Here is a 21,418-nt window from a genome sequence, read left to right as displayed (position 1 = left end):
CTGATATTTCACATCTCATCTCCTTGTGAAACACTTTTTATGTACTACAGCTTTAGCAATGTCAGAAAACCATGTTATAACAATGCTGTATAGCTCAGGTAAGAACATAATCTCACTCCAAATTTTGTACTTGTCAGTCTTGATATGAGAGACATTTTTCGTTACTTCAGTGCCCCTGAATTGAGATGTCCAAAGTTTTTTTGCATAGTTCAAAGAGAAGGTTTGATAGATGGGTCTTGTCTACAATGGTACACCACTTTAACCACGTCACCAGTGCTGCTTCTCACAGCTTCAGTGCCTAAGAATGCTTAATCTCTTGTCTACTATATTATTTTCTTTGGGCATCTTTATGTTAGGTGATAGTTAATGACAGATATGTCAACACACAAAATATCATAGCAGTGAATGTAAAGTATCTTGGAAGAAAAACACTATATTTCTAACTCTTTGAAGTCTTTTTCTTTCTGGCTACCTGTCTGTGGAACAGCTTTGGCTTTGAGCCCAATACTGTTGTAATTCTAGGTAATGCATGCTTAATAAATTCAGTCTTGGTTTTTAAAAACAGTTAATGATACCAGATGACCTGGAAATGTACTAATGAAATGAAAAATAAAAAAGGTTAAAGCTGACTTATTAGATAATTAATATTAAAAGCAGCTGCTTCTTTCTTGCCAACTGTTATGTAAAACAAATTAAAATTCACAGCTTTTAATTTTTTGAAAGATGTAAATTCAGTGCACTGAAATTTATCACCAAGTGCATTAGAAACAGCAGACTGGGCTAAAAATTGTTTCTTATGGGTGGTTTTAGGTTTTTCCTTAAGTGGTTTGATTTTTTTTAGCCTAGCCATTTTTTGTTCTTCTAGGTAAAATGAACAGGCCCCTCCATTTGTAACTGATTGGTCTGTTGTCATTTTCCTTGTTAGTAGGTCCCCATTTATGCTCCTAGCTGTGATAAAACACTACATGGTTACTTTCTGAACACAGTAGAAAGTGATCTGTAAATTCTGTTGAAAAATGCAAAGCATTGCTGAGGCTGAAATCTTTCACATAGATCCATTAGAATCAATATATAATTCACTCTTCATGTAGCTCTTTTGGAAAAGTCGAGCATCTCTAACCATGTCTCAGTTTCTTAAAAAACTTAGATGATCGTGGATCAGTAACATGGTCTTGGAACAGTAAAATCATTTGTTTCATTCATTTATAAAATGGACTTAATTATAGATCAAGTAATAAACAACATATTTTCTTTAGTAGTCTTAAGAAAAGAGATGGTTGATAGACCTCTTGCCAACCCCTGGAATATACAGCTGGCCGGTGGAGCCAGTAGAATCCAGCCTGCAGAGCTGGAAGGCTTTCCCTGGGCCCAGTCCCATGCGCATGCCTGTCCTGCTGCTGCTGCTTCTCCCCTCCGTCCTAGCTCCAGTCTGACATGGGCTAGCTGGTTTCAGCAGTGCATCAGCAGGAAGAGGATTCTCTGTGCCCATGCCAGGGCCAAGCAGCTGGGAGGTGCACCTAAGACACTGGCACTTCCCTCTAGCTCCCTGCTCCCTGGGTATAGCACAGGTACAGCTTCCAGCCAATGGGGAGCTGTGTCAGGGCCAGGTATCTCAAACTGCATGTACACTGCTACCACTCCCCACCTTCCCTCTCTTCCCTCCTCCCCACCTTCCAGACCTTGGGAAACTGTAATGGGTCTGTTGCAGATACCTGATCCAAGCACATCTCCCCAATGGCCAGTGGTGTAACCTGGGGGAGGTGATAGGGACAGCTGCCCTGGGTGCCATCCTGGGGGTTGGAGGAGTGGAAGTTGGGAGCAGCTGCTGCTGGCAACCACACATTCATGATCAAGAACCAAAAGTAGCTGCTTCCACTTTGCCCCAGGCCCCTGGCCACAGCCCTACACTGCTGCCATGGGCTGGAAGCTGCACTCATGCCACAGCCAGTGTATGGTGGGCTGAGGGTAGTGGCAGTGGCCCAGGTATAGCTCCTGGCTGCCGAGCCCCAGTGCAGATGTAGGGAAAGCCCCCCTGCCACCAGTGTCCCTCCATGAAGCCACACAGCCCATGCTGGACTACAACCAGGTTGTTTTGGCCCGATGCTTGTAAAAGTTTGCAAGCCCATAAGCTAGTCGTCTTTATGTACAGAGAAGAAGCAGCTTTCAGAAATTGGACTGCCACTCAACTCAAGGGCCTCACTGGATTTCAGAAACAGTGGTATGGAACAAGCGTGCTGCCTGTACAATCTTTTTGCCTAAAATATACCTTTCCTGTGCAGCTCTGTAGGTGGTAGCAATAGCAAGGGTACTCAGATACACCACTTAAAAACACCAGCTGGTTTGGCAACTACAGGTTTGCCAACTACAAGGACTTGGTGTATTCTAGAGCTCCCACCATTATAGCATTGGGATATTTTTGAAGAATGAGTCTGGTGTAGAGCAGGCAAGGAGAGGGAGGGCTTTCTTCAGTAGCCAGAATCCAAACTACATGGGGCTTTATAGACCGAAGTAAGCACTATAATAGGGACAAGAGGGTTAGCTAGCTTAAAGCAGTGGTGGGCAAACTTTCTGCCCTGTGGTCTGGATGGACAGTGCCAGGCCTGCTGGTGGGTTGGACCTAGCCAGCAGGCTCTATCCAGTCAGCTCACGGGGCTGGAGCGGGGGAAGGATATCGAACCATGGGGGTGCAGAGCAGTCCAGCCTTGATCTGCATGCATCAGGAAGGATGGAGCAGCCCTGATCCAGATGCATGACAGGAGGGGTGGGGATGGGGAGCAGCCCAGTTCTAATCTGGATGCCTGGAGGGGTGGGGGTGTTTGCTGGGCCCTGATGCATGGAGGGGGCAGGAAGCAGCCTAGCTCAATCTGGACATACTGGGGGGCAAGTCCAGCCCTGATCTCACTGCATCACAATGACGCAGGCAGGGCTGGACCCAGCCACATGGAGCTTTCCCTGCTGCTAATTCCTTCTGGCTCCTGGGGGTCCCTGTGGGCAGGATGTCACAGCTCTACAGGCTGGATTTGCCCCATGGACCAGAAGTTGAGCATCCTTGGCCTAAAGCACAAAGACAGTTCAACTTCCAGTCTGCATCCCCCTTTAAGTGGAAAGCTTTAAGATCAATGGTGACTCATTTTTGTGGAGTAGGTTGTAGCCGTGTCGGTCTAAGGACATAGGCAGACAAGGTTCTTTACGTGAATCTGATATCTTTTATTAGACCAACTTAAATAGTTGGGAAACAATTATTAAGCAAGCTTTCGGGTTCAAAAACCCTTTGTCAGGCTAAGTAACATACCAACTGCTGAAACTTCCTTAGCCTGAGGAAGAGTTTTTGAACCCAAAAGCTTGCTTAATAATTGTTTTCCAACTATTTAAGTTGGTCTAATAAAAGATACCAGATTCACGCAAAGAACCTTGTCATCTTTGTGGTGACATTTGTAAAATGGCTGGTCTTGTTTTGGTTCCTGCCAGGAAAGAAACCAAATTACACATTACAAATAGGAACCATGCTGGCAGTCTCAGTAGAGAGGTGAAGGATGGAATGGAAGTGTTGGGCCTTAGAGAGGTTTCCTCTGGAGCAAGACAAACTCGCTAGCCAGGGAAGCTAAAGTGCTGCTGCTGCTGCTGCTGCTGTACCTGTTCAGTGACTGAATTGGGGGCTTTATTCCCCAAGTCACGAGCCCAGCATTTCTCATAGACTTATCGCATCAATTTGCTCCTCTAGTAAGAATCTTTGGCAGTGTCTTTCTGTGGGAAGACAGTAACATTGTGCATGCATGGGTGATCATTGCCGCATTCCAGGTTTTCATTGCTGCAGCTTACAAAGTAGACCTCACCAGCCAGCTGTCTGTCACACATCTTGCATCAGTTCTCCTGATTTCCAGGGGAAAACTTCAGGCAATTAAAATTATCCCAAGGTCTCCATTGCTATCTGCTTCTAATTTCTGTTGTCAAGAATAAATCAAAACTGGGAAGGAAATTGTATTTAGTTCTACACTTTTTAAAGGGCTGGAGGGAAAGAGGAGGGAGAAAGAGAAATAAGATATATTTATACACCAAGAACACAGAGTATTCTCATCTGACATTTCAAGGTCTTATTTGAGCAGACGCTCTGGAAAGAATAGTTATGCGTACATCTCGTTTTCCCCCCCAACCCCTTAATAATGAGCACTGATGCTACAACTAATGCTTCCAGGGATTTCAGTGTGTTTTTTCCCCCTTATTTTATCTTATTCTCTTGCTGCAGCATTTTGTGTATTTGTGCTTTTATACCGAGCTGACACTTGTCCAAATTAACAGGAGGGAAAAGGCAATGAAATAAAATGTGCAGGTTTGGTCAGATGAAGGTGAATCTGATTAGATGCTCATCATCTCTGCTGGTTGGCTGTGCAATGCTTTGCCTGTCGGGGGCAAATGAATTTTAACAAAACCAAATTGTCATCTGTTCAGAGACCGATTCTCCAGCAGGCCAGGCCTTTATTTTGGTAGGGTTGTGCTGCAGAATATCTAGCAGGTAAGGGAAAAAAGCAGTTGTAATAATTAGGGGAGGCTGTATTGTCTGGTAGTTAGGACACCAGTCCAGAAGGCAGGAAACTGGAGTTCTGTTCCCAGCTCTGTCACTAGTCTTGAGCATGTCACTTCATCTATCTCTGTCTCCTTCCCTCCCACATGGTTTTGGTCTTGTCCATTTAGATTGTAAAGTCTTTGGGTAGGAACACTTTCTTGTGTGCTGGTACAGAGCCAGCACAGTGAGCCCTTCAACGCTACTCTAACAAACACAAGTTGATGGAGAAAGCACTGGGTAGAAAACTCCCATTTCTGCTTTTCACTTTCATTCTAGCTGACCATTTGTTTCCAGGGAATGTGTGTGGGTATTGTGCATAGTTACAGAAAGTAACCCAACATCAGTATAAACATTTATCTCCCCAGTACATCAGTACAGTACTCAACATCAGCATAAACATTTATCTCCCCAGTGATCTCCCCAGTGAAAAGAAACATTAGATTTGATGTTTATTGAACACACAATTAGGGAAGAGTGCAGAAAAGAGCAGGCAGCTTCCTTTTAAAATTATGCCTGACACTGTCCTCCTCCCTCATTGTGGACACCAAGTCTCGGACAAATGGGGAAACAAAGACTAATAACAATTCTGTCAGCTGAGAAGCCTGATCTTGTTTTGGCTTCTCACTGAAGAGGCACTCCCAGTGTTACACCGATGACTGGCACGTGTTATCATTCCAAATGCTTTCCCACTTGTGTATAATGTGTAGAATGGTTTTGAGAGCCACTGCACAAAAGGTTTCCTGTCTGCTTTCAGACATCTGTGTTTTTGCTGCCTCCATCAGGATCATACTGAAAGTGTCCCTAATTATTTTAAATACAAACTGAAATTGGACGGTAATAAGCATCATTAGGAAGCTTTTTATTATTATTATTATAGGCTGACCAGACTTGTTTTTCTCTCTTCTCTAAAAGGGTTTTCTGCTCTGCTAAGATTTCCCTGCCTTATCATTGCTACCTGTTACCTCCCATGTTCCTAGTGTGCAAAACATCATCTGAAAAAGGGTCATATATCTGGCTGTAGCCCAGAGCTAGAAAATAAAGTGTATGCAGCAATACCACATAGCCAAGACACTGAACAAGTTCCTAAAGTCGATGTCACCCATGTATAGTATTGATAATTGGAGCTTGCCTCCATGTAGGGTCACAATATTGTGACACAAACCATACCCTTCCTCCAGGGGCCGAATACGCTGCTAGCTAGGAAATAAAAGATTGAAGTGAGAAGGAGCTTGCTCAATCCTCTTTTCTCCAGTTCCAAATACACTTGCACTAGGACGGGAATCAACTGATGGAACTGAAGAGATTCACTACATGTCAGCCAGAACTTCTCAGAGGGTAGATGGAATAGTTAAGGCAGAGTTATTTGGCACACCGTTGAATATGACACTCTCCAAGAAGGAGTCCCTATGAGACCATGAGTTACCGCCTCCCTCTCTTGTGCTTCTGCTAACAGATGAAGGTTTAGGCTGTGAGCTGTTTTCCATTACTTCCCTTGGGGGAAAGGGAGTCTGGCCCATCAATTAAGAGTTCAGAGGATTCCAAGAAAAATGGCTTGTGCTTAAGACTTGTAACTAGACTAGAGAGAGGACGGGGGATTTATCTGAGCTACCTTTAACTGAATACATAATGTGTTCAGGAATTACTGCTATTTCTTAAGAAAGGTTCCATACAAATGACTGAGATTTCCTTTTTCTTCCTCCCCAACTCCATCCAGCTCTTTTCAGTAGGGTTCTGCCCTTCCATTTCAGACTCTCTCTCTTCCCCCGCCCCCTTCCATTTGTTATAGCTGTTTCCTATGGCTGTACCTCTGTAGTTGCCATCACTCTATTGATATCCTGCATAAAGTAGGAGTTGGGTTTTTTTACAGCTCTTTTGAATGATGGATAGGCTGCAAAATAGACTGTGTAAAAGATGAATACACTGGGGAGGCTTTCAGCATGTGTCACAAAATGGAGATGACTTCCTGAGATTCTTCACTGAATTAGTGAGCTATTTTGCTACCTTTGGCACAAAAGCAAAAGACGGGCCCCAAGCATTCATTTAGGATAGGTTTCCCCTCTTTTTACAGGGTTGCTTTGTTTAATGCTTATTGTTTACACATGTTCATACATACCATATCTTTGTGTAGAGCCAGGATGCACACAGCAGCACACCAACCACTTGAAAATGTGACCAATAATAAAAAAACAAACAAACCCTCAAGGTGAAAAACCCAAACCAAGCAGTAGTATCAACACAAAAACAGGAGCAGGGCCACACACATGTGCAGATGGTGAGTGAAATGCTGTATCAGAAATGTGTCTAAAGTGGTGGTGAGCCGAGATACTGCAGCTGGTATATAGAGAGCCCATTCCACAGCCGGAGCCTACACCACATAGCAGCAGTCACCATTTATCGTTCAGGAAGCCCAGGTACAGCAGGTAACACTTTGTACCCCCAGCCTCCCTTGTGCCCAGGAGGCTGAAGGACCCTGATATAGTTCTGCATAGTATGCTTTTGAAAGACAGCATATTTTCTGAGCAGGGGTTTACTTGCATTGTACACACCTGTTTCTACAGCAGTAGAGAATGACATATGGAAAAACAATTGTCATTCTTTATGTCCATACACAGAGCAAATAAAGAAGATATCTTGAACATGAGGCATTTTGTTGAAGGCAGTAGCATATTGTATGTGTACAGAGATACCAGTCTTCATGTATCTGTGTAAAGAAACTTATATACAATAGAGATTTTTATATGCACAATGTATTCCACATAACATTCGCTTGCTCATCCAAAATGTTAGCATAGCGTAGCATAGCAAAGCAGCAGATGCTCAGTTAGAGTGGGCTGAGAAGTCTCTTGGGTTTTAAACTTCTGTAAGCTTTATTGCTACAATGAGGAAGGGTAGACTGATTGTCAGACCTGCAGACTGGAAGTCTGGCCTGCTAAACTCTTTTCCAAACTCTGCCAGTGACCTATTCTCTGACAGACAATTCAGGGAACCTCTTTGTGCCCTTCCTTGTGAAGGAGGAATAAGGATTCTTGACATTCTCCTAGTGCATCTGTGAGGCTTTATTACAAGGCTTTGAGAGCCTCTGCTGCAAAGCCTAGTAACATTGCAAATGTATTATGATTACCTTATTTCTCCTGTGTAACAGATGTTGTTCAGCTGCAGTTGAGTATTTAATTATTTTCCACAATTTTGGAAAATCAGGATGTATCTGTGGGACTTGGTTCAGCTGCCCCTTAACAGAGAGGGGTGTTCTCTTTCAGGAATTCAGTATATCAGGTGAGACAAATGAGCTTTATACATACTTGGCAGCTGGGTACCCCAGAGGCAGTGTGGACAGGACTTGAACACCAGAAGTGTCTTCCTCTGAGGTTGTATATAGTGGTCTGGAGTGAGGTTGAGAATACCTGCTATATTCTTTCTGAAGGAGATTGACGGTCCAGGTTGGCACTTACTCATATGCAGAGATTCATGGGCTGGTTTGCTGAACCTGTGTGAAATAGTTTCACAGCATTAGTCAGTCCCCAGTGAACCAGGTACCAGACTGCATCACCACTGCAGACAACACTGTGTGGCCATCTCAGGAGAGGCTAAGGACTAGAAGTACGTTGGACGTTGAGCTCTAATCCTTAGAAAAAGATTTACTGAGTTTCTAGGTTAGGGCCTGTTAGCAAAGTGCTTCTGCCTACCCTAGTGGATAAACTTGGCTTTGGTCCTTGAGGCTACACAAGCAGCACCAAAAAGGATGAACTTGATTAGAAAATTTGATGCAACTGAGGAATTCATTTCAAGAATGCCAGTTGCTTTCTGTTGCAGCCACACTTCTGTCATGGGCAAGAAAGAATTTAGGTGAATCACAGGAAAATAGGGCTGGGAAGAGATCACCTCATCAGCCAGCTCAAGGAAGGATCAATCCTATTTAAATCACTTCAGTCCATGGTCTCTTCACTAATTAAACAGGAATATATTCTCTGCTGATGCCTGCCTTGTGTGAGATGCTGATTCTATGAGTTCCCATCTCCTTTTCCTTGCATGCACTGTACTAAGAATGGAGATGGACGCATGCATTGACAGCAGGTCACAGCTGGGTGCAGAGTTCAGCAGGTTGCCTTGTGAGCAGGTGTCTTATGAAGTGGAAACCTGGTTGGCGCCTCTGTTTAGAGATTAATAGAGTTAGTCAGAATCATTGTGTACATATTTGCGTACTTCTCACATTTTATGTAATTGATTTCCTAGAAAAATACAGTATCTTTCCCTCCCACTGTGTTGACATTTCTCTTTCTGACCCTTGTCCGAAGTCAGCTCCATCTACTGTCTTCACTACCGTCGAGGCCAGGTGGTTCTTTTCATGTCATTTTATAAGAGTAATAGTAACTTGCAGTGTGCCATTCAGATAGTATGAATGGTGTGCTGTAGTAATGTACTGTTCCTAAGGATATTTATGCGAGACAGAATGAGTTATTGAGACCCTTGGCACACAAATTGGGCTTCTATTTTACCTGTACCTGTGAGAAGTGACCGGGAAAGGGACATCTCACAAAGCAGACAGGCTGGTCAGGTTGTGAATTCTGAAGCATTGCAAAATGCATGCCCTGGTTTGGCTATCGAGATATGTGAACTCATTAATCATACCAGGACAACTGCCAGTTATCTGACTTTAATTGGGGGCCTTCTAGTATTTAAGCTCACTTTTTTTTGCACTACACAGAGAGAATTTAATTCCTCTCCCAGTGAGGGGATGGAGACACTATAGAGGTGTGAATGTAACTCAAGGTCACTCAATGACCTACAGCTACTGGGGAGAAATTACATTATTCTGCACCATTTTCCTTCAGAGATTGCCGTTTTGGCAGCATGTTTAAGTGCTTGTATATTTGTCTTTTAAATTTTTTTGTTCCCCAAACTCTAATATTTTAGTGATTTGCAGTCCGCTGCATTATTATTATTATTATTATTATTATTATTATTATTATTATTATTATTATTATTATTATTATTAAAGATTTCCATGGAGGAAAAACTGCTGGCAAGGAGATTTTCTCTTGTTTTTTTGCCCAGAGAAAGGTGTGAATGAGAAGGAAAGAATAGTTACTTAGCTAGGGAGAGTCCATTTTGGGAAATGCAGTGTTGCCAATGCTAAAACTGGCTGGAGCATCAGGCTCCAAGGGTAATAATCAATGCTCAATGTCTAGTTGGCAGCCGGTATCAAGTGGAGTGCCGCAGGAGTTGGTCGTGGGGCTAGTTTTGTTCAGTGTCTTCATCCAGTGTCTTCATCAGTGACCTGGAAGATGGCATACAGTGCACCCTCAGCAAGTTTGCAGATGACACCAAGCTGGGGGGAGTAGTAGATATACTGGAGGGTAGGGCTAGGATTCAGAGTGACCTAGACAGATTGGAGGATTGGGCCAAAAGAAATCTCATGAGGTTCAACAAGGACAAGTGCAAAGTCCTGCACTTAGGATGGAACAGTCCCATGCACTGGTACAGCCTGGGGGCTGACTGGCTGGACAGCAGCTCTGCAGAAAAGGACCTGGAGGTTATAGTGGACAATAACCTGAATATGAGCCAGCAGTGTGCCCTTGTTGCCAGAAGGCTAATGGCATACTGGGCTACATTAGTAGGTACGTTGCCAGTAGGTCAAGGGAAGTGATTATTCCGCTCTATTCAGCACTGGTGTGGCCAGTGGAGTACTGTGTTCAGTTTTGGGGCCCCCACTACAGAAAGTATGTGGACAAATTGGAAAGAATCCAGTGGAGGGCAACAAAAATGGTAAGGGGGCTGGGAGACATGACTTATGAGGAAAAACTGAGGGAGCTGAGCTTAATTAGTCTAGAGAAGAGAAGATTGAGAAAGGATTTAATAGCAGCCTTCTACTATCTGAAAGGGAGTTTGAAAGTGGATGGAGCTGGACTGTTCTCAGAGGAGGCAGATTACAACAAGGAGCAATGATCTCAAGTTGCAGCAAGCGAAGTTTAGGTTAGCTATTAGGAAGAATTTTCGCACTAGAAGGGTAATAAAACACGTTATAAACAGATTATAAAGAGGGGTGGTGGAATTTCTGTCCTTGGAGATTTTTAAGACTTGGCTTGACAAAGCCTTGGCTGGGATGATCTAGTTGGGGCTGATCCTTCTTTGATCAGGGGGTTGGACTAGATGACTTGCTGAGATCCTATCCAACCCTATTTTTCTATGAACCCCACCACCACCCCACATCTTTCCAAATGAAGCTTTATCATCACCCCAAATTAAGATTGATCTCAAAATCACAAGATTCTTTTCAAAGATAAGTGTACATTGATTGTTGGTTGTTGATCTGATTGAGCTCCTGCTGCCTAGGAACAGGATGGGTGTTACCTACCTTCCCAAATATATTAAGCGTATGAATGTTAACAGCTTTCATTCCCATGTCTGCCTCTTCTCTGTGATCAGTTTTGCCCTTGTACCAGTTCTGCTCCTGTGTCAGTTTTGCCCTCCAGTCCCTATACATGTTCAGCCCTCATTCTGTCCCCAGCCACCACGTGAGCAAGTTCTGCCCCCTACCTAGCTTTTCCTCTGTTGTTCACAAGGGAGGGCAGAGGGGTGACAGGGCCCCTCTGAGCTGCTTGGATTTTTTTCTTTCTTTCTTTCTAAATCCCCCTCCTTATCTCTCCCTCCCCCTACCATTATCAAGGGGAGAGGAGGGGTATCAGCTCCTCCGGAGTGTGAGAAAGGCCTCTACCTGCTTGCGGCAGCAGCCCATATTGTATGTTCTGCCCTAGGAAGTAGGTTAGAGGAGTAGGCAGTCAATCAGAGGGGTGTCTTTCCCAGGCTGAGCTGTAATTTGTTATGGGGCTGGAACGCATGTCCTTGTGAGATTTCCTCTGGCCTTGTTACATGCCAAAAAAATCTTTGAGAATTGACAACACAAGAGGAGGGTGTTAAGAAAAATGTTTTTAATAGTTTTCTCTCCCCAACTAACCTAAAAGGACCTTCAGGCTATATAGCTCAAAATAGTGGCATGAACCATGCAACCCAGTTGCACAATGGCAGGCAAAATGGAGATGGTTCTCTGCAAAGCACCTGTTCATTTTTCTTTTAAAAGAAAAGGAGCTGAGCTCAGATTTGTTCTTCTGTGTTGTATGATTATTTCTCCCCAGAGTTACTGACATGTTGGTATTTCACTACACAATGCTACCTCCTTCCTAGGACAAATTCCCAAGCACATGCAGGTCACAAGCCCCGACTCTGACCTCTCACATTTTATGCCAACATATCCTCTTTTGATTTCAGTGGTGTTACCCCAACTTGACACTGGGGACAATCTAAGAATCAAGCTCCACAAGTACAGCTGGATATTGCAGTGTTTGTGCACCAGCAACCTTTGCAGGTGAAGTAGCAGCCAGTGCCCACGATGAGCTCATCTGTCACACAGGGAGTCAGTTCTCCATGGGTGGGCTAGTTAATTGGTCTCTGAGTCCTTTCCCAGTCTCTTCTGCTTTGCTTACAGAGCCGGCCCTTTCCCTCCTGCTTCTCCTTCCCGAGGGAACAGGCGATATGACGATGATGACCTGTCATCTTCCTCCAATGGGCCCTGCTGAGAACTTGATATGGTCTTGGCTGCAGCAGACTCCACAGGTATTTTTTTTCATTTTCTCAGTAAGTACCTGCTTAACTTTACAGCTTAGGAAAAGATGGAAAGAACTGCAGTCCTCCAGTAGCTCTCCATTCCCAGTGAAAACTGATAGATAGGATAGGAACCTCTTGTCTGAAGAGATGCATAAGCTAATTTATTTTTGGTTCTGGCACTGCTTCTGTAACCACACATTGAAGCAATGAAGCAGGAAGTCCTGGGATTGGACTGTGTTGCCTTATCAGAGCTCCAAAGGAAGGTAAGTACATCTGAAGGTTTTTAGGCTGTGATCTTCAAAAGAGCTACATTACTTAGGTTCCCAAATCCCATTGAATTTCAAAGAGATGTTGGGTTCTTAACACCATTAGGACCTTTACAAATCTCAATTTTAGATGAGATGTGCTGGGCAGGAAAACTCCTGTGCCAGATATAACAAACAAGCAATGATTTCAGTATGTAAGTCTGCCGATCATGTATTCACCCTGTTTGAGCTCCTTACCCGCTTTTATATTCTGCAGTACTATTCATCTCTTGGTAACACTAATAGATCTTTTTAGATTAAATACTAATACATTTGATTCACGTCCTGAGAAAAGTGCAGCCCAGTCCTGGTTGAGTAGTCCTAGGTTCTTAAATTTCTATTTCACCCTGGTGTTCTGTACTAAAATCAAAGAGAAAGAACAAGATCTTGCTTTAGGTTTAAAACCAGTGGATGCAGTTCAAACTGCATGAGGCTTCTGGTAGGAGGGTTTCACAAAAGACACTTTGTTCCCTGTGGGACAGATGCCACCAAATAGTAGAGTTTATTTCTTAATTATTTTTCTGGGCCTCTCCATTTCCAGCTTGCTCACAAACACTTCACACAGAGCTTTGCTTGGAATGGCATGAGGGGGCACCAGCAGTGGGGATTTGCTTTCTATGCATGGCATGACTCCCCTTGTCTGCATGAGCTTTCTTGTTCCTAGGATACACTTACTTGCCTTAATTTATGGAGCTTGCTTTATTATTTTTCCCCTTTGGCAGAGATCTGTTTTGACTTTCCCACTAAGCTCCTTTCTGAGCAGGGGCAAAATGTGGAGCACTGACTTTATTCGAGTGTAATTAAAGGATAGTCCTTGTGCTCAGGCAGGGTCTGTGCTGCTTCAGCTGGCTGCGGTTCAAGGAACATTCTATTTTATTTAACAGCAACTGCTCCTCGGTAGCAGAGAGCTATTTTTGAGACGGCAAAGGGACCCTCCCCCTCCTCTCCATTGGTGTAGGATGGAAGGAGGGGTTTCTCCTGGGTAGTGAGTTGGCAAGTAATGCAAGGAAAAAATTGACCCACTAAATGTCCATCTAGCCCAGGGGATGGGCAAAATACAGCCTGTGGGTCGAATCCATCCTGCCAAGCACTCCCCTCTGGCCTGCGGAGCCCCTCCAAAACCCACGTAATGGTGGCTGCCTCTCTAAAAGCCTCCAGCGGCACCAGCTGCAGCACCTCAGGCTGTTTCCTTGGGTTCTGGTTGCGACACAACCAACCCTGACCGCAGCCTCATCTACCTGGCCTCGCCCTGCCCTGGCTCAGGCCACGTTTGCAGCTTGTGAGGGGCGGGGGGGGCTGGGCCAGAACCTGTGGCGCTGGTGAGGGGAAAAAGCATCTAGGCCAGGTTCTGCTTTGCTGCACGGGATTGGAAAAGGGCCCTGACCTGCAGGTAAGCCCAGGAAAGCGACTGCTGGGCAGGCTTTCCCCATGCCGTGCCGCTCAGGCCGTGCAGGGTCGGGCTGGGCCGGCACTGGGGAGGGGAAACAGCAGCTGGACCACAGCTCCAGCCCAGTCAGCGCCAGGGAGGAGAGGTGGCAGCGGAGCCATGTGCTGCTTGGGAAAGGATGAGCCCAGCCGGAGTGGTAGGGGCTCAGCTGCACTTTTCCCCTGCCTGCGCCAGTCAGTCCCAAGCGGCACACAGCTCCACCTCTGCTGGCTGGTGCAGACCCAGCCAGGCCCGTCCCATCGACAGCAGCACGCAGCTGAAGTTAGCTTCCCATGTGCTGCTGGGGATGGGAGGAGCCCAGCCGGGTCTGCACTGGCCAGCAGAAGCGGCGGTGGAGCCATGTGCCGCTCGGGACTGACTGGCACGGGCAGGGGAAAAGTGCAGCTGAGCCCCTGCCGCTCCAGCCGGGCTTGTCCCGTCCCAAGCATGCGACTCTGCCGCCGCTTCTTCTGGCCGGTGCAGACCTGGCCAGGTTCCTCCCGTCCCCAGCAGCACGTGGGAGGCCGACTTCAGTCGCATGCTGCTTTTCCTGGCTGTTGCAGACCTGGCCGGGTCCGTCCCATCCAGAGCAGCGTGCAGCTGAAACCAGCTTCCCAGGTGCTGCTGGGGACAGGGCGAGCCCAACTGGGTCAGCACTGGCCAGCAGAAGTGGTGGCGGAGCCGCCTCCTTTTTGGACCAGCTGGCACAGGTAGGGGGAAGGTTCTGGGGGAGGTCTGATGCCTCTGAAACCCCACTGCTGGCGCAGGATGTTATAGGGGTCCCAACCCCTTGCTACCTGGTAAGTTGTGCAAGGGAAGGGACTTCTGGTGGCAAAGGTCAGGGGACGGGACTTCCAGTCCCCAGATGGTGACCAGGGTGGGGCAACTGAAGGGGTGGGACTACCCATGCAGCCCTCGACAGCTCGCCAAAACTCATCAAGCAGCCCTCCGCCCAAAATAATTGCCCACCCCTGATCTAGCCCTATTTCCCAGCAACAAGCAGTGTCAAATGCTTAGGGAAAAGATGTAGCCCCATCACTACCATGACTGTTAATCCAAAATAATATTAATTAATGCTATCAAAACTGACATGCTACTTTTAATTGGTAAAAATGAAGATTTCCTCCTTCAGTAATGTTCCAAGGGTATGGAGAAGGAAAATTTCTGAGCCCCACAAGATACCTCAAAGCATGAATTGATGGCCCTTGAAAATTTCCTCTTAGCTTGTGTGATAGCAGGTATCATTCTTGTTCATATGCATGCAATATTTTGATTTCTATCGAGCCATTTCATGGTGAGAAACAAACCCAAAGTTGCACTAAGGCTATGCAGAATCATTACTACCCCAGGAGCCAGAGGGGAAAACCCAGTATAAAAACACAGGCATCTGGTAGGTGCTTGGTCCTGATTGTGTCGTCTTTCTTCAAGCACATGACATGGATTGAAAGCAATAATGCCATCTAATTTTAGGAAATGCTTCAGGGCACCTTTTACACTTCATGGGGGTTTTGCTTATATGAGCTCTCACACTGTACTAGGCAAAAGCTCTCCTTTCCTGCCCGTCTCCAAATAGAGGGAGAACCAGAGATCACAGCCAACGTGTGATCACTTTTTCTCCCTCCATTTAGTCTAGATAGATTGGGCTTGTTATGGAAGGCAGAGAGGATTGTGTGTCATCCTTTAACACTGCAGCCCGTGTACCTAAGGGCACAGGTATGTGAACTAGCTAGCCAACACAAGATAAAATGAGGTGAATTTAAAGAGGCAGTATTTGTAGGGGCCCTCTGAGGAAGATCTCCATTGACATGCTTATTACAGCAGAGAAACAAAGGGTTTAGTAAGCTGGGGTGTGCTTACATCAAGCTTATTGTGTCTTGTGGGAAGTGACTTTTGGTCAAGCTTGAGGGCATGTGGAGGATAGGGGGCAATGTGGAGTAAGCTTGCTTGCATTGCCCCTCTCTGTGCTGTATCTGCTCTGTAGACCATTAAAGTAATTCAGGTCCTGGACACAAAGTATGGCAGCAGCAATGAAACTTGTGCAGGAAACCCTCACTATTTGCGGGTTTGGCATTCGCAGTTTCAAATATTCATGAATGCTGAACCCACATTTTAAATATACTTACAGAAGCTCCTTGGGAGCTCCGCGCTTCCTGCTCCTGGGCTCCCACCACTGCCAGTGAACTCCCACCATCACCAGAGCAGCCGTGCCCCCCCCCCCAGCCGCCAGGGCACGGGGTTCATGAATGCAGATGTCATTCTGAAACACAGTGCCTTATTCGCAGATTTCACCATTTGCAGGGATCACGAGAACATATCCCCTGCAAATGGTGAGGGTTGCCTGTATTGCTTTTATATATGAATGCAAGTTACAGTGGTGTTTGGAGCAGACAAACAATCAGGTCTTTGCGGGTAGCTGCCACACTATTCAGTTACTATTACAGTGTCTCACCACTCGGTGACAGGGGAGCTAATAGGTACTTGTTCCCATTTAGCCAAGTTACTCTGGGATAGAAATGGACACAAGACTAATGGTAGTGTCACTTTTCCCAGGGTAACTGCCATATTCTAGCAAGCTATATCAATGTAGGGCTACATTGATTTCAGCCAGTGTAAGCATAAGTTACCCTGGTAAAAATATGCCATGTTTCTGACCCCTCTGTCTCCAGAGCTATCGGTCCTACATTTTCAGCCATCACTAAATTAACCTAAAAAATTAAAGAGCTTTTTATGTAAGCTTTCTCAAGAGCATGCTTTTGAAGGTGGAGGCTATGGAAATCTATTTTTCATTGAGCTACTGGTACATCCACATACATTAAGGGTTTTCAATTCTCAGATGTTGGCTGTGTGCAGCACAGCTTATATTTGACTCCCCTTATTAAAAAAGGTTGGGATTGGAATAAGAGCCATAATGCAATACATTATTTATGTAAGGAAAAAGCCAATGTGATCCCAAGAGTCTTCGCTGCATTTTCTGCTTAATCTGTGTTTGCTTAAGTCATTGTTGGTCCCAGCATTTTTTTCTACCAGCACTGAAACTGAAAATGCCCAAGCAAGAAAAAAAAAACTAGATAGAAAAAGAATGACTCTTCCTCTGAGCAGACTGAAGTGAATTTAAGCGACAGTAACTGTAGGGGTTCTCAGAGGGAGACAGAAATGGGGGAACCACACTTAGTGTCAGATGAACAAACAAGTTACTAAGAATAATTACCAGTGTGCACATTCTTGTGCCCTGGTAAATGCAAGGCAACTCATCCATTTTCAGAGAGGGGTAAATTACCTCACATTTGCAGTGGGACAGGAGATAGCACACAGGCATTTACTACAGAATAGCTGATGAACAGGGATCCAGATTTTCACTTTCCCACGGAAATACACAGATTCCCCCTTTTACCCGAGAAGAACGTGGGTTTTTAATTTTAACAAAGAAACACACAGATTTTGCATTTTGCAAAGAGCTCTCTGCAGGCTGGCAGAGTTCCAGCCTACAAAGGGCAGGAGGAAGGTGGTCAGGCAGGGGGGCTCCATGTGCATGCAGCAGCTCCTGGCAGTAAGTCTGGCAGGGAGGGAGGTGGGATTGAGGTCCTCATAGGGAAGGAGGGAGGGAGTTGGGCAAGGCTGGAGCTGAGACGGGGTGGGACTGCTGCCCAGCTGGGTGGTGCGTGGGGCTTGTGGCCCAGGGCCAGAATGCATGGCCACGGGGCCTCGGTGGAGAGCAGGACAGGGCCATGGGCGGCTCGACTGGGGGGAGGGGGCTTCCTGCCACTGTGTGCACTCCCAGACGAGAGTACGCAGGGTGGGGGCAGGTGCAGGCTGCTCGCTGTGGGCTCAGGCTCCCCGCCCTGTTGCCATCCCCCTGGGGGCTCTGCAGCCCAGCAGGTGGGACCGGGTGCAGCAGGACAGAGCGAGACTGGGCAGGGGAGCTCTTCGCTGCTCCAAACCATGTGTTGCCCTGGTGAGGCATCCCCTGCCTGCCTGGCAGCAGTGGGGGCAGCAGCACAGGGTTGTGCCCCTCTGCTGCGGGGCAGGCAGGGAGCGTGTCACGAGGTCAGCACAGGGCTTGCAGCAGCAAGGGGCTTCCCTGCCCGGCTCCACTTTGCCTTGTAGTATAGGCACTTGGGGTACTTCCCCAAGTCCGGGGGCAAAAAGGTATAGTCTCCCTTAGTCCACAGGCCTAAGGGGTCTCTTAGGCATAATTTAGACCCACCCCTCAATAAGTCTCCCACACCAGTCAAAAAGGAGAACTTTATTGATTACAGGGGGTAGGGCAAACTAGGGTACAGGATAGAGCAATATCTAGAAATCCTAAAGAGCAAACAGCCTGGCTGTGGTAGCCTTTTGATTACGCATCTGTGATACTTCCAGCTAAATATCTAATCAGATTGAGTAGCTTACTCACAAGCATCTTCCAAAGGCAGGTGAAGTTTCCCTTTGGAGGCAGGCGGTTCCTAGCTCGTGAGTTTGGGGGGAGAGAGCCAGTTTCAGATGTTAAGGCTTCTCTGTCCCCTGCCTGGCTGCTGCGTCACCTCATGGCCGGAGAGGAGAGACCGCCTCCTTCCCCGTCCTAACTTATATAGCCCCTGTGACCTCATTCACCTGGGCCAGCGGAGGTCAGCCCCAGTTGGCTGTCAGCCAACCAATCTGAAATGCATCACCTGTTACCGGGCAGATTCCAGCTCCCCAGGTAGAAACCCCTTACCCAGGTAAGTGATGCAAGTCACGTAGGCAGAGGGAGCAGGTTTCCCCCTCCCTCAGGAATGCAGCCAGCTCCAGTTCCCTAAAGAGACAGGCTGAGGGTGTGGTCCCCTGTGTGCTGGGCCCATCCTAATTGAATGGTCACAGCACAGAGATTTAAATCACAGTGTCACAGGGCAGAGATTTTTGGGGAGAAACCAAGGTGGCTTTCTGCCACAGTAGGTATTTAGAATTTATTTTATTATAGTGATGAGTCACTGGTAGGCTTCCAAACTGCTTTAAAATACATTGTAAATGTATCAATAAAACATTGCATTCAACTGGTACCTATACAATAGTGGCATTTCTTTTTAATCACAGATTTTGGATTTTTTATCAGAGAATTTTTATCAGAGGATTTGTAATTTTTTATCAAAGAAAACCAAGATCCCTGCTGATGAATAACTGGCCAGTTTTGAAGCACATGCCACTGAGATATTACTACTGTTGTCACCCATACTTTTAAAATTACCTTTAGTATTGATGATCCTTCTGTAATGGTACCCTCATTTACTATATGGACGCTCCCAGTGCTGTAGCAAGGGGGACCGAGCAGGGCAACCACCCCAGGCACTGAAATTAAGGGGCACCAAGAGGTGCTGGCCAGCCAGGGAGGGGTGTGGGATGGAGCTGTGAGCAGCTCGTTTGGGACGGGTGCGGGGACAGGGGAAGGGCAGCTCCTGCCACTGCATGCAGGATCTATGTGCAGGGCAGGCTGCTGCTGTGGGCTTTACCCCGGGAGCCAAACTCATTGCTATGGCACTGGACACTCCACTGTTGTTTCAGCAGAGCGGGCCATAAAGACTGAACTCTGTCATCTGGGAGAGATTCACTTAACAGCAGGGCTTGATCTCACCACTAATGAGAAGTTAGGTGTAAGGTCATTACCAGAGATTACACTTGGGACTTGCAAGATCAGAATTCTACTGCATGAGGCAGAAGAGTAACTCCCTTACCTGGTAACAGTAGTGGGCTTTTTTCCCTATTAGTAGGTTGCCCTCTGCTAGAAATACTGCTTAAGTAGTTTGGTCTTGGAATGTCAATTCAGCAACTTTCATCAGCTTTACACCCTACTTTATAGAAAGAAAAATATTTTAGTTGGAAATTAATTTGATTTCTAAATGTAAAAATCCCAGCTGAGGAGCTTTAGTCATTATCCTAAACCACATTCTTCCCCCTTGTAGAAAACTGACCATATCCCTACTGTTCCCTTGCTTATATAAAATCTCTTTTCACTTCGCAGAAGGATCCTCTCCACTCAAACTCCATCTGGTGACAAGAAGACAGGAGAAGTGTCTTGAGTGACGCATGTGTAGCAGAAGCAGCCTCTGACATTTCCTCCCTTAACTCTGCGGTATCTTTGGTTCTCCTAGATAATAATGTGACTCTTCTCAAACCCCTCCTTTGGGAATGCACTGCTTGTCTTACCTAATGACTTATTCACTCATCAGCCTTTTTTTAGGTTGACAAATATCTTGCAAAGATAAGGCACTGGCCTTTGAAAATGTGGAGCCAGTAATTAAAATGAAGAATGTATTACAATAAAAAGTAGAAATATGAGCCTAAAAGCCACATTGGTATTTTTAGTGATGGGAGTTATTGAAGACTTCAGTTTAATAATTCAGTGCAGCTGAGATTAATAAATGATATGAGGTGGAAATGGTCTTTCAAGAAGAAGGATTTGAGAGGTATAGTTAACAATTTAATTTAGTGTATTCTGAAAAATGCAACATGAATTGCTATATAGTAACTTGACACAGGCCAAAGGTTTCTCAGCCCATTTTGTAAGAGAGGGATGGGGAATGTGCATCATGAATGAGGATCATGCCTAGTTAGTAATGCCATATTAACAGAGTCTGAGGAGCCAGGAATCCCATCTCTAAAACTGACTCCACCTACAACCTTTAGCAAATCATTTCTTAGTTTCTCCTTCTGCAATAATGTCAGGTTAGTACTGTGTCCCAACCTCTCAAGGGAAGACAGTACAATGGTGGAGGGAGGGCAAATGAGACCAAAATAAGGTGGTTGATCTTGGCATCACTCTCTTGCCTGCTCCAAAAACAGGTCTGCTGTAGGTTCCCAAAGAGCAAGCCAGTCCTGATATATATAGTATGGTGGAGAGAAGAGTGTGAATGAATCATCATGTTGGTTCTCATCATCCAGTGCAGAGAGCTGCCATGAGTAGCTCTCCCAAAGAGGTCAACTCCAGGTTTTCTACTTGGAACAAATCACAGACCCTGAGCACTTGCTATCTTAGTGCCCTGTCAGCCCTTCTCTACCCTCTGCTGCACCTCTCAGCAGCACCAGAAAATTCTGGTTGAAATTCCCTACTCAGTAAAAAGGCTTCACAAGAGATGGAGCTAGACTGTTCTCAGTGATGGCATATGACAGAGCAAGGAGCAATGGTCTCAAGTTGAACCAAGGGAAGCAGTAGGTTAGATATTAGGAAAATCTCTCTCAGGAGGAGGGTAGTAAAGCATTAAAAAAGGTTACCCAGAGAGGCTATGGGATCTCCATCCTTGGAGGTTTTTAAGACCTGGCTAGACAAAGCCTTGACTGGGATGAACTAGTTGAGAATGGTCCTACTTTGAGCAGGAGGTTGGACTAGATGACCTCCTGAGATCCCTTCCAAGTTTTCTATGATTCTAATTGAGCTGTGCCTCAGTGGCCTCATTGGTGACATAGGAGTGGTAGTGCTACCCTACCTCAGCATGAGGATTGATTCAGCAGTGTCCACAAAATGATTTGGAAATGCAGGGTACTGTACAAGTGAAAGGAGCTTAGCAAGGTTTTCAC

The 21,418-nt window shown here is 45.8% G+C and overlaps 1 protein-coding gene across 1 annotated transcript in view; it reads left to right on the top strand.

Annotated features, from left to right (window-relative positions):
* TRIM44 (tripartite motif containing 44) overlaps window positions 1-20,194 on the top strand; it is a gene marked incomplete at its 5' end in the record, with an annotated part of 125,424 nt that extends 105,230 nt beyond the window's left edge. The window contains 2 exons of the mRNA XM_019519388.1: window positions 12,042-12,169; window positions 19,866-20,194. Of these exons, the coding sequence (XP_019374933.1) occupies window positions 12,042-12,132 (91 nt within the window). The remainder of the gene's footprint in view (window positions 1-12,041; window positions 12,170-19,865) is intronic.
* Between the last annotated feature and the right edge of the window lie 1,224 nt (window positions 20,195-21,418).

This window comes from Gavialis gangeticus, unplaced genomic scaffold (genome assembly GCF_001723915.1).
Source record: "Gavialis gangeticus isolate Ggan-Ray unplaced genomic scaffold, GavGan_comp1, whole genome shotgun sequence".
Classification (NCBI taxonomy): domain Eukaryota; kingdom Metazoa; phylum Chordata; order Crocodylia; family Gavialidae; genus Gavialis; species Gavialis gangeticus.
This window is presented reverse-complemented; position numbering and strand designations above follow the sequence as displayed.